The sequence below is a fragment of the Hyla sarda genome, chromosome 11 (assembly GCF_029499605.1).
Source record: "Hyla sarda isolate aHylSar1 chromosome 11, aHylSar1.hap1, whole genome shotgun sequence".
NCBI classification, from domain to species: domain Eukaryota; kingdom Metazoa; phylum Chordata; class Amphibia; order Anura; family Hylidae; genus Hyla; species Hyla sarda.
Window position 1 is genome coordinate 91,494,903 of NC_079199.1, and position 14,256 is coordinate 91,509,158.

The window sequence follows — 14,256 nt, forward strand, 5'->3', positions numbered from 1 at the left end:
ACCCTTCAGACGCGGCGATCAAAGCTGACCGCCGTGTCTGAAGCGAAAGTGACACTAACCCGGCTGCATCGGGAGGGACCTTACCTGCCTCCTCGGTGTCCCCTGCATGGCCGGCGCTCTCCTTCGTCGTCATCACGTCGTCGTGCACGCCACCCCGTCATCCAATAGGAGTGGCGTGCGTAGCCGCGTGCGTAGCGACGTGATGGCGGCAACGGAGAGTGAGAATACCCGACAGCATAGACGTTCCGGAGCGACGGGGACGCGGCTACAGCGGTGGAGGACGACATCCAGGTCAGCGGGGACGAGCGGTAACGGGTCCGGAGCGGCGTGGACACGTGAGTACTACCTCCTCCAGTGGTCTTCAACCTGCGGACCTCCAGATGTTGCAAAACTACAACTCCCGGCATGCCCGGACAGCCAACAGCTGTCCGGGCATGCCGGGAGTTGTAGTTTTGCAACATCTGGAGGTCCGCTGGTTGAAGATCACTGTGACCTATACTTTACATTGTATTCTAGATTTTCCTCATTTAAAATTCGGTGCGTCTTATATGCCGGAGCGTCCTATAAGGTGAAAAATACGGTAGCTAAAACCTTCCTACACTGTTCATGCTTTATTTGTATGCATTGTTTTTATTATTTGCCTTTTTTTCCCCTGATTTCTTTTAACTTTGTCTCAGTATAACTTTTTAATTTACAGTAGAAATAGCAACTATTCTAAACTTACAAAACGGCAAGGGAATATTGTAGAGTTATAAGGTGAAGAGAAGCTGTACACAGCTCTGTAAATTGCCGGGCAGCCTGCTTGACTTTCATGCTGTATCACATCAACAGATGGCTACGGAGAACACAGAAAGAAATGTGAGATGGAAACAACCAGTTCTGAAGTCATTACTTTGTTTGGTCTTTTCAAGCTTCTAAAGTCTCTCGCTGTTTTTCTTATGTGTTTCCCGACAATATCATTATGTTCTACGAATGACCCGGCGTGTAAGCTGTTCAGCAGTGACAATCAATCCCCCATGGGCTACTCAAGGGATGGCGAAGTCACCATTGCCGGTATTTTACAAATTCTCCTTCTGCATGATCTTAATATTGGGGATTTTTCAGAGAGGCCTGAACTTGACTGTTGCGTGGGGTAAGTAAAGAACACAAAATATTTTGTCAATTCTAGAAAACAAGAGTTTGGGGGGCTCACACTGTGCTAATATGTACCGAGGTTTCTGTGTTACACGTAACCCTACGTGCCAGAAAGGGAATAAAGAATATAGTGGTATACAGACCTCTAGGTATACATTAAATAAATTGTATTAGATAAATATTAGAATTGAGATGTGAGGTGTATGTGCAAATAGACTAGCAGTAGATGATATGAGTAAAAATGTGTTTATTAATATAAAATATAGTAGTCCTAGCAGGGCCCTTGCTATGGATCTACTAAATATATTAACAACCAATTTGTACAAAAACAGTTAAAAATAATATGACGTTGTGCAAAAAATAATAAAAAAAATATTAAAATATAAAATAAAATAATGGGGCAGTCACCAATGGTACAGGAAATTGTGGACAGTTATAATGCTTTGTAATCCATAGAAATGCTTTGTAATCCACAGAGATACTTTTAGAGTATACAGTAACCCCCCGACATGCGATGGCCCCGACATATGATCAAATCGACATACGATGGCCTCTCAGAGGCCATCGCATGTCGATGTTAGCATAGACATACAATGCTTTGATATGTCGGGGCTAACGCATTAACTGCTATCCGGCAGCGCAAAATGCTTACACTGCTGTCGGATAGCAGTGTAATGTGCCCCAGCAGGTTCACTTACCTATCCCTGCTGCTCTGGGTCCACTCCGGGGTCCGGGCCTCGCTTTTCGGCGTATTTATTATGTAGCTGCGCACGCCGTCCCGGCGCAACAACGTAATAACGTCACCAGAAAGCAAGGCCCGAACCCCGGTGAAGATGCGGAAGACGCTGGAGGACCCAGAAGAAGACGCCGGAGCAGCGGGACCCCATCGGGAGCCCCTGGAAGACCATCGGGAGCGGTGAGGACGCGGTCCGGAGCGGCGGGGACAGGTGAGTATTTAATTCACTTTTACATTGCACGAATCCCTCAACATACGATGGATTCGACAAATGATGGGTCGTTTAGAACGAATTGCCATCGTATGTTGAGGGACCACTGTACTTCAAGTATAGTTGCAGTCCACTGAAGTTTTAGCAAAATAGTAACAAATAGAGTATCAAATAAATTATGTGCCGGTGCTTCTGCACCACTCACGGCTCTGCTGTGTGCAGTTAACCTGGGATGGAAGCCCCTATTTTGCTGGGCTCCATATCGCAGACTGGCTCAGCTTGGCGGCCGGCTCAATGTGGATGTCTGCATGGTAAATTCGAGGATTTCCCAATTCTGATGGCAACAAGGATGTGGTGTGTGGCTGGTGAGTGAATGTGTGTGCAGATTAGCAATGCTAAAGGAGTCATCCTCGTGTTGGAGAGCGCACGTATGCACAGTGGTCCCAAAAGCAAGGGATTCCAGCTGTTGCAAATGCTAGGATGGTGTTAGGCTTCCAATGGTGATCTGAATGCTGGGGGTGGATAAGCTAGACGCGTTTCGGGTTTGACCCCTTTTTCAATAGCTATTGATATACTTTATTTGATACTCTATTTGTTACTATTTTGCTAAAACTTCAGTGGACTGCAACTATACTTGAAGTATCCTCTAAAAGTATCTCTGTGGATTACAAGTGAGGAAGGAAGGTGGGATCTATGATCCGAAAAAATATGGTGCTGGGCAGCGCTCCTTTCCAGTGTAGAAATGTAGAATGATCATCCACAAAGTCAGGTATCTCCCGCAGGACTCGCCTCAGGGAGATACCCGACTTTGTGGATGATCATTCTACATTTCTACACTGGAAAGGAGCCCTTCCCAGCACCGTATTTTTTGGATCATAGATCCCACCTTCCTTCCTCACTAACCAGACGTCCAGGACCAGCTCCCGAGACGACCAGGTGCCAGCAGCCCTTTCACCACTACGTGCTTCCCAGGGATCTGGGACCAAAGCCTACAATGGTGTTGTGTTTGTAACACAACACCCCCAGGTGAGCATACTAAAACCTGTTCACCTACATATATATTCCTAATATTACAGAATCATGGCACATTAGTGCGCTTTTTCTTCTGTTTTCTTCTTTTTCATATATCTGAGTCTGTGGATTACAAAGCATTTCTATGGATTACAAAGCGTTATAACTGTCCACAATTTCCTGTACCATTGGTGACTGTCCCATTATTTTATTTATATTTTAATATTTTTTATACAACGTAATATTATTTTTAACTGTTTTTGTACAAATTCGTTGTTAATATATTTAAATCGTTGTTAAATATTTTAAAAATTGTGGCACAAAAACGTATTCAACCACAACATAACAATGTTTTTTTATCTACAGATCTCTGTGTAATTCATATGTCCTATATATTAATATGTTAACCGTTCTATTGCCACCACATAGTACTGAAAATAACATGTTAAATATGTCCCACTATTTGATTCAAGGTACTGTGTCTTATCTTCATTGGACCTGATATTTAAAGGGGTTATCCAGGAAAAAAAATATTTTTTTATGTATTAACTGGCTCCACAAAGTTAAACAGATTTGTAAATTACTTCTCTTACTCTTAATCCTTTCAGTACTTATGAGCTGCTGAAGTTAAGTTGCTATTTTCTGTCTAAGTGCTCTCTGATGAAGCAAATCCCCATAGCAGATTTCTTCTACTCTGTGCAGTTCCTGAGACAAACAGAGATGTCAGCAGAGAGCACTGTTGCCAGACACAAAAGAACGACTCAATTTCAGCAGCTGATAATTATTGTAAGGATTAACATTTGTTTAATAGAAGTAATATACAAATGTGTTTAACTTTCTGGAGTCAGTTGATATAAATTTTTTTTTTTTCCTGGAATACCCCTTTAACTCCTTATGGAGGTGTTCCAGTTTTATGCAAAAATATTTATTTACATCTTATGCAATTTAAATTAAAAGTGCTACAACTTTCTAATATACTTATTATTTATTAATTCCTGATATTGTAATAAGTTATTTGTAATATTTTTTAGCTGTCAGTAAATGGTCATTTTAGTGGGTCTAAAACACGAAAAAATGTACAACTCTTTCCATTAGTTTTTCTTTGTGTCAGTTCCACACTTGATTTTGGTTGAAGAATACTTAACTCCTTAAGGACCCGGGCTTTTTCCATTTTCAATTTTTCCTCCTTAACTTTAAAAAATCATAAATCTTTAAAATTTTCACCTAAAATTCTATATGATGGCTTATTTTTTGCGTCACTAATTCTACTTTTTAATGACATTAGTCATTTTACCCAAAAATCTACGGTGAAACGGTAAAAAAATCAATCTGCAACAAAATTGATGAAAAAAACACTATTTTGTACATTTTGGGGGCTTCCGTTTTTACGCAGTACATTTTTCGGCAAAAATTATACCTTATCTTTATTCTGTAGGTCCATACAGTTAAAATGATACCCTATTTGTATAGGTTTGATTTTGTATCACTTCAGAAAAAAATCATGAATACATGCAGGAAAATGTATACGTTTAAAATGGTCATCTTCTGACCCCTATAACTTTTCTATATTTTTCTGTGTTCAGGGCGCTATGAGGGCTTATTTTTTGCACCCTGATCTGTAGTTTTCATCGGTATCACTTTTTTTCTGATCAGACTTTTTGATAACTTTTTATTCACTTTTTTATGGTATAAAACGTGATCAAAAATGCACTATTTTGGACTTTGGATTTTTTTTGCGCGTACGCCATTGAACGTGCGGTTTAAAAAGTGGTATATTTTTATAATTCGGCCATTTTCCGCATGCGGCGATACCACATATGTTTATTTTTATTTACACAGTTTTTTTTTTATTCTTGGAAATGCCGGGTGATTCAAACTTTTATTAGGGGAAGGGATAATTCAAAGGGTTAATGATTTTTTTTTACACGTTTCTTATGCAATATTATAGCTCCTATAGGGGGATATAACATTGCATGTAATGATTTTTTACACTGATTGATCCATAGGAATGGATCAATCAGTGTTTTCGGCGATTGTTCAAGCCTGGATCTCAGGCTTGAAGCATTCATTCGGCGATTGGACAGCACAGGAGAAGGTAAGAAGACCTTCCTCCTGTGCTACAGCTGTTCGGCATGCCGCGATTATGCCGTGGCGATCCTGAACAGCTCCCTGAGCTAGCCAGGCACTTTCACTTTCGTTTTTAGCCGCGCGGCTCATCGCAGGACTGAGACTCATGACGTACGCATACGTCATGGGTCCTTAAAGGGTTAAAGGGGTACTCTGGCCCTAAGACATCTTATCCTCTATCCAAAGGATTGGCCGTCACATCCCCTCCCATAGACTTGCATTGAGGGGTTGGGGCGTGACATCACATGGGGGCGGAGCCGTGACATCACGATACTCCATCCCAATGGTCGTGAGGCATTAGACGGAGTCTACAGTGCTTCCTGCAGTGTTAACAGGTGAGTGCTGCATGCTAGATTGTGGGGGTCCCCAGCGGCAGGACCCCCACGATCAGACTTTTGGATAGGGGATAAGATGTCTTAGGGCCGGAGTACCCCTTTAACAAAGTACTGACCACATAATGACCAAAATACTGTGTGTACACCAAGCCTTAGGTCAATTTCAGACAAAGAGAATATTGTATTTCTGTGACCATTTTACATAATATTAACCCCTTAAGGACCACAGATTTTTCTATATTTGCAGTTTCCTATTTTTTACTTCACTTTCAAAAAATCTGAACGCTTGAAATTTTTCACCTACAGACCCATATGAGGCCATGTTGTTTTTCCAACAATTGTACTTTTTAATGACATCAATCATTTCACCACAAAATCTATGGTGAAACAAAAAAAAAATCTTTGTGGGGCAAAATTGAAAATAAAAAGGCCATTTTGTAATTTTTAGTGGCTTCCGATTCTACATAGTGAACTTTTTGGTAAAAATGACACCTTATATTTATTCTGCAGGTCCATACGATTAAAATGATGCCCAACTTATATAGGTTTTATTTTGTTTTACTTCTTTTAAAAAATTATAACTATTTGTACTAAAATTTGCATGTTTAGAAATGACCCTTATAACTTTGTTATTTTTCCGTATACGGGGCTATATGAGGACTAATTTTTTATGCCGTGATCTGAAGTTTTTATTGGCACCTTTTTTGTTCTGATGGCAAGGAGGCAGATAAGGGACGCCGCGATTTCACCGCGGCGGTCCCGAACAGCTTGCCGAGCTAACCGGGATGTCAGCTCAGAATCTCAGATTCTGCTGTGTGACAACCACGGGGTCGGAGTATTGTGATGTCGTGGGAGTACCCAAGTCTATGGGAGTAGGCGTGACGGACTTTCAACGGGGGCGGAGGTCCGGCTGCTGGGATCCCCGCGATCTTCGGCATGGCACCCCAGTCATCTGGTGCATGGAGCCAACCTCGTTCCATGCCGGATGACGGGGAGCACAGCCGTCACGCCCCTCCATTCATCTATATTGGAGGAGGCTTGACAGCTATGTACTAGCCATCATGCCCCCTCCCATAGACATGAATGTGTCTATTTAAACAGGCATGTGCTGGCCACAGATAGACATGATTGGTCTTTATACAGCCCTCACTAGTATTTTATAAATACTCAGCTTTCCTGGTATTCTGTCTATTTAACCCTTAAAGGGGTACTCCGCTGCTCAGCGTTTGGAACAAAATGTTCTGAATGCTTAGGGCCGGCGCCTGGAGCTTGTGACGTCATTGCCCCACCCCCTCATGACATCACACCCCACCCCCTCAATGCAAGTCTATGGGAGGGGGGCGTGATGGCTGACATGCCCCCTCCCATAGACTTGTATTGAGGGGGCGGATTATGACATCATGAGAGGGCGGGGCTATGATGTCACGAGCTCCCGACGTCGGCTCTAAGCATTCAAAACATTTTTTTTCCAAATGCTGAGCAGCGGAGTACCCCTTTAAGGATGCAGGGATTTTTAATTTTTGCACTTTCACTTTTTTCCTCCTTGCTTTGTAATAATCATAACCCTTTATATGTATCTTCCTACTTGTTTTTTGTGCCACCACTCACTTATTTTACTACCAGTTAAAAGTGGTATTCCAGTGGAAAACTTATTATTTTTTTTTTAAATCAACTGGTGCCAGAAAGTTAAACAGATTTTTAAATTACTTATATTAAACAATCTTAATCCTTCCAGTACTTAGCTGCTGAATGCTACAAAGGAAATTATTTTCTTTTTGAAACACAGAGCTCTCTGCTGACATCATGAGCACAGTGCTCTTTGCTGACATCTCTGTCCATTTTAAGAACTGTCCAGAGTAGGAGAAAATCCCCATAGCAAACTTATGCTGCTCTGGTCAGTTTCCAAAATGGACAAATATGTCAGCAGAGAGTACTGTCCTCCTAATTTAGCAGAGAGCTCTGTGTTCCAAAAAGTAAAGAATTTCCTCTGTAGTATTCAGCAGCTAATAAGTACTTGAAGGATTAAGATTTTTTAATAGAAGTAATTTAAAAAATCTGTTTAACTTTCCAGCACCAGTTGATTAAAAAAAAAAGTTTTCCACGGGGGTACCCCTTTAAAAAAAACAAAAAACGAATAACAATAATTGTGGGGCAAAAATGAAAGAAAAAATAAGGCCTTTTTGCTAATTTTGGGGGCTTCCATTTTTACACAGTACACTTGTTGGTAAACATTACACATAATATTTATTCTGTAGTTCCATACGTTTAAAATGATACCCAACTCATATAGGTTTTGTTTTATTTTCCTACTTTAAAAAAAATATTACTTTTTGTACAAAAAATTGTATGTTTAAAATTGTCCTTTTCAGACCACCTGTAACTTTTATTCTTTAACTGTTTGACTCTGTTTTATTTTTTGCCTTTTAATCTGTAGTTTTTATTGGTACTAATTTGTTTTGGTCACTTCATATAACAGAAAAATAATTATGAAAAGCAATCAAAAGTCTCATCAAAAAAAAAATTGTACCAATAAAAACTACAGATTAAAAGGCAAAAAATAAAACAGAGTTAAACAGTTAAAGAATAAAAGTATATATATATATATATATTTAAGTTTACTTCATTGACTCTGCGGTGTAATTAATGTTATATTTTGATTAGTTTGAACATTTATGCAAGCGGGGACACCACATATGTTTGTGTTTATTTATTTATTTATTTTATTTAATGAATGCTTTAAACTTTTATTAATGGGTTAATTCACATTTCTTTTTTTTTAGCCTTTTTTTTTTTTTTTTTTTTTTGTCCCCATAGGCGACTATTATATGCAGTCATATGATTGCACACACTGATCAATGCAGTGCCATAGCATAGCCTTGACCAGTGTTATCAGTCCTCCATTGCTGCAGCCTGCAATGGCTTCCTGGAGCATAGGAGCACTGATCGTACATTGAGGAGGAAGGTAAGAGACCTCCTGCCATCCTCTCAGCTGCTCAGGTGTCCCGATCAGCTCCACTGAGCTACCGGCATGTACATTTTTCCATTAACTCAAACCAAAAATCAAATACATTTGCAACTGAGGGGGAGGATTTCACCCCCATAAACGCACCCGTTGGTTGTACAAAAAATTAATTTTGAAAAGAAAAATAATTATCGGATAATATGTACGATAGAGCACCAAGAGTGAACATCTGTAGTTCCGAACTGTATACTGAAAAGTTAGTCCTGATGTCAGAGACTTCTTTTAAGGAAAGCGAGTGAGGGAGTGAGGAGTGAAGTGACTCTATTTCCAGGATTAACCACGAAAAGGATTCTTGCCATTTAACCCTATCCATGTGCAAATTGCTTTCTTTGTAAATGTAGGGATGTGATCGAAGCTTTAATACTTATTTTTACCCATGTTTTTCCTTTCTAAAACTATGATGTATATTGCTTTCCCTTATAGGACATCGTTTAAGTACCTAAAGCATTTGTTGGCTTTCATCTATGCCATTGAGGAGATTAACAACAGAACTGATATTCTTCCCAATGTTACATTGGGATTTCAGATCTATGATTCTTGTACCAGTGAAAATGTAGCTATAAAAAGTTTCCTGAACATCATTTCAGAGTCTTGGGACCCTGCCCCAAACTACATCTGTAAGAAGTCACAAAAGACAATTGCTGTAGTCGGACATTTACTATCATCTTCCACCCACTCCATAGCAAGGCTAACTCAGCATTATGGATATCCACAGGTAAGATTTCTTTATTAAATCTAGGGTGGATACACCAGTGACCCGACCCATATTGTGCCTCCTGCTCTTGCAGAAAAACCACCCACATCGCCAACCCCCTGCTCCATGCACTGGGGGCCTGCGAGTGCATGTGCACATACACAGTGTACACAGACATTGCGGCTGCTCTGGGATGTCTGAGTGCGCTCGGCGACCCGCAGGCCCCCAGTGTGGCTGCTCAGAGCTGGGAATTGCCAAAGAGAGCAGGCCAGGTGCCAGGGCGAGGGGGGGGGGGGGTTTCGGCAACAGCAGGAGGCACAATATGGGTCTGGTCACCAGCTGATTCGCAGCATGAAATATGTTGTGTATCCGTTATGTGTGACCCCACCCTAAACCAAACTTTAGACTTGCTATGACAAGTAAAATAACCACCTCTCAAGACACCTGAGGTCAACAACCACACAAAAAACATACACCAGGGCATAATATGCCCTCAATGTTTCTCTCTGATCACACTCCTCTGGCAGGATGTCTGTTTGAATTATCCTAATAACTGTAACCCTAAAATTGCAATAGGCTAAAGCATCAGGGTACAGATTGGATTTTGCAGAAGTCTCATAGATTTGCATGGGATTCCCAAACTGTTACTCTTTCCCTTTTAGTTTGCTTAATATACTGTGAATATGTACAGTAGAAATGACACTGAAGAAGTAACCCTCTGCTACAATGTAAAGTAGTGAGGGCACAGTGTATAACAGTGTTTAATGTTGAGTCCCCTAAAAATAACACAACACATAACCATTAATGTCTAAACCTTGGAAACAAAAGTGAGTACACCCATTAGTGGAAATGTCCAATCTGTCAACATATCCTGTCCTCATACCCCATCCTCCTATCCCGACCTCCTATCCCGTCCTCCTATCTCGACCTCCTATCCCGACCTCCTGTCCAGTCCTCCTATCCCGTCCTCCTATCTCGACCTCCTATCTCGACCTCCAATCCCGTCCTCATATCCTGTCCCCATATCCCGACCTCCTAACTCGACCTCCTACCCCGACCATCCCTACCATCCCGTCCTCCTATCTCGACCTACTATCTCAATCTCCTATCTGACCTCCTATCCTGACCTCCTAACCTGAGCTCATATCTCGACCTCCTATCCCGACCTCTTATCCCAACCTCCTATCCCAACCTCCTATCCCGTCCTCCCATACCGTCCTGCTATCTCGACCTGCTATCCTGACCTCCTATCCGTCCTCATATCCAGTCCTCCTTTCCCATCCTCCTATCTTGACCTCCTATCTCAACCTCCTACCTTGACCTCCTATCCCAACCACCTATGCCGACCTCCTATCCCATCCTCCTATCCCATCCTCCTATCTCGACCTCCTATCTCAACCTCCTATCTTGACCTCCTATCCCACCCTCCTATCCCGACCTCCTATCCCGTCCTCCTACCCCGACCTCCTATCCTGTCCTCCTATCTTGACCTCCTATCCTGACCTCCTATCCCGTCCTCATATTCCGTCCTCCGATCTCGACCTCCTATCCCGACCTCCTATCCTTACCTACTATCCCATCCTCATATCCCATCCTCCTATCTCGACCTCCTTTCTCAACCCCCTATCTCAACCTCCCATCCCGACCTCCTATCCCGTCCTTCTATCCCAACCTCCTATCCTGTCCTCCTATCTTTACCTCCTATCCCGTCCTCCTATCTCGACCTCCTATCTCTACCTCCTATCCCGACCACCTATCCCAACCTCCTATACTGACCTCCTATACCGACCATCCCGATCTCCTTTCTCAACCCCCTATCTCGACCTCCTATCCCGACCTCCTATCCTGACCTCCTATCCAGTCCTCCTATCCCATCCTCCTATCTCGGCCCCTTATCTCGACCTCCTATCCCGTCCTCATATCCCGTCCTCCTATCCCGACCTCCTAACTCGACCTCTTATCTCGACCTCCTATCTCTACCTCCTATCCCGACCTCCTATACTGACCTCCTATACCAACCATCTCGTCCTCCTATCTCAACCTCATATTTCAACCTCATATCCCAACCTCATATCCTGTCCTCATATCTCAACCTCACATTGCCACCTCATATCCCGACCTCATATCCCATCATCATATCTCGACCTCCTATCTCGACCTCATATTCTGACCTCATATTCCGTCCTCATATGCCGTCCTCATATCCCAACCTCCTATTCCATCCTTCTATCTCAACCTTTTATCACCTCCTCATATCCGACCTCATATCCCATCCTAATATCCCGACCTCATATCCTGTCCTCATATCCCGACCTCATATCCCATCCTCATATCCTGTCTTCATAGCCCGACCCCATACCCCATCCCCATATCCTGTCCCTTGCCTGGTTTTTCCTTCCTAATCCTTGTTGGGGTGGAAAATCAACAAAGGAGGAAGCTTTTGACTTCATATCCCATCTCATATATTGTTGTCATATCCCAACCCCATATACCATCCCCCTATCTTGACCTCATATCCCGTCCTCATATCCCATCATCATATCTTGACCTCATATCCTGACCTCCTATCCCATCCTCATATGTCAACCTCATATCTCCTCCTCCTATCCTGTCCTCATATCCCGGCCTCCTATCTCGACCTCATATCCTGTCCTCATATCCCGACCTCCTATCCTGACCGCCTATCCCGACCTAATATCCCGACCTCATATCCCGTCCTCATTTGTCGTCCTCCTATCTCGACCTCATATCCCATCCTCATATCCCATTCTCATATCCTGTCCTCATATTCCGCCCTCACATCCCGTTTTCATATACCATCCTTATATTCCATAATATACCGTCCTTATATCCCATCCTCATATCCCAACCTCATATCCCAACCTTGGAGAATGGGTAAATAAAGATGGGGAATTGTGTAGAGTGCTACTGCTGTCAAAGGATGGACTTAAAATGCCACGGTAGCACAGGACATTTTATTGAAAGGTTTTCAAAGGACAACGCATTTCGGCGCTCACATGCGCCTTCATCAGGTCCACAAGAGAATACTAGCAATGCGTCCTGAAGTGTCGGCTGTGCTATAGTGGCTATCAGTCTTAGCCACTACAGCACAACCGGCACTTCAGGACGCATTGCTAGTATTCTCTTGTAGACCTGATCAAGGCGCATGTGAGCGCCGAAACGCGTTGTCCTTTGAAAACCTTTCAATCAAATGTCCTGTGCTACCGTGGCGTTTTGAGTCCATCCTTTGACTGCAGTAGCGCTCTACACAATTCCCCATCTTTATCTACTCATCCATACCTTTCCGTACCCTAAGGGACACGGATAGGGGAGAAAGAGCTGCACACTGCATCCATTAATCTCTCCCGACACCTCCCAATAGTGTTTCATTTCCCCACAAACAGCATACGAGAGAGCGCCCTGTTGTTTTTTCTTTTGTCTTCTATATCCCAACCTCATATCCCCTCCTATTGTCCCATCCTCATATCCTGTCCTCAGGTGGGTCTGATTTGTGATGAAGATATTGTAAGCTGAAGATAGAAGGGGACGTGGCTTTGTGGGACTGGGCGTGATTTGCAAGCCAGACCGATGCACAAAAAGGGTAGATGATAGAAGGGGTGGGGCTTAAAATGTAGGCATGCCTTTGTCAGATGGGGAGTGGCTTGCAAGCCGCATTGACACATTCACCAGGAGATGCAGATTGGAGCTTGTGGAGTAAGGTACTGAAAGTCCCATATACCTGCATGGGATTTGAAACAAAACTCATCCTTTATATAAGGGTGTATGTAAGGGTTAATTTAACTATTATATATTTTTATTTGACATATAATTAATATGTGACCAGGTATTATTGAAATATTTCCAGCCATACTGAAGTTATGTGGGAACATACATTTCCCATTGATTTGCATGGGACTTTAAACAAAAACCCGACCATCACAAATGGGGGTAGTTAAGGGTTAAATTAACTATCCTATATTTCAAGTGCACATATAAGTAACATGTGACTGAGTACAATCAAAATATCTCCAACCATTTGGAAGTTATTCAGTAACATATATTTCCCATAGACTTGTATGTGACTTTAAACAAAAACCCTGACCCTGGCAAATGGGGGTGAGTAAGAGTTAAATTACATATCCTATGTTTGTTGTTGACATATAAGTAACATGTGTGCCAAGTTTCATAGTAATATCTTTAGCTGTTTGGACGTGATGCTGAAACATACACTCATACACGCACACATTGAGTTTTATATAGATACTAGCTGAGTACCCGGCGTTGCCCGGTTTTTCCTTCCTAATCCTTGTTGGGGAGGAAAATCAACAAAGGAGGAAGCTTTTGACTTCATATCCCCATATCCCGTCCTCATATCTCAACCTCATATCCCATCCTCATAACCCGTCATCATATCTCAACCTTATATCCTGACCTCCTATCCCGTCCTCATATCTCGACCTCATATCCCATCCTCCTATCCTGTACTCATATCCTGACCTCCTATCTCGACCTCATATCCCGTCCTCCTATCCCATCCTCCTATCTCAACCTTATATCCTGTCCTCATATCCCATCCTCCTATCCCGACCTCCTATTCCGACCTCATATCCAGTCCCCATATCCCGTCCTCCTATCTCGACCTCATATCCCGTCCTCCTATCCCGTTCTCATATCCCGACCTCATATCTCATCCTTGTATACCGACTTCCTTTCCCAACCTCTTATCCCAACCTTCTATCCTGTCCTCCTACCCTGACCTCATATCCCATCCTCATATCCCATCCTCATATTCCGATCTCCTATCTCGACCTTATTTCCCGTCCTCCTATCCCAACCTCCTATCTCAACCTCATATCCCGTCCTCATATCCTGACCTCATATCCTGCCCTTATATCTTGACCTCATATCCCGACCCGTAATATGTGTACCAGGTATCCCGACCCGTAATATGTGTACCAGGTATTATCTCCAGCCGTACGGAAGTTA

At 42.6% G+C, this 14,256-nt stretch overlaps 1 protein-coding gene across 1 annotated transcript in view; it reads left to right on the top strand.

Moving 5' to 3' along the window:
* Positions 1 to 202: 202 nt before the first annotated feature.
* Positions 203 to 14,256, top strand: part of LOC130294940 (vomeronasal type-2 receptor 26-like) — a 29,651-nt gene continuing 15,597 nt past the window's right edge. Inside the window, exons 1-3 of the mRNA XM_056545095.1 lie at positions 203 to 218; positions 832 to 1,132; positions 9,000 to 9,291. Of these exons, the coding sequence (XP_056401070.1) occupies positions 203 to 218; positions 832 to 1,132; positions 9,000 to 9,291 (609 nt within the window). The remainder of the gene's footprint in view (positions 219 to 831; positions 1,133 to 8,999; positions 9,292 to 14,256) is intronic.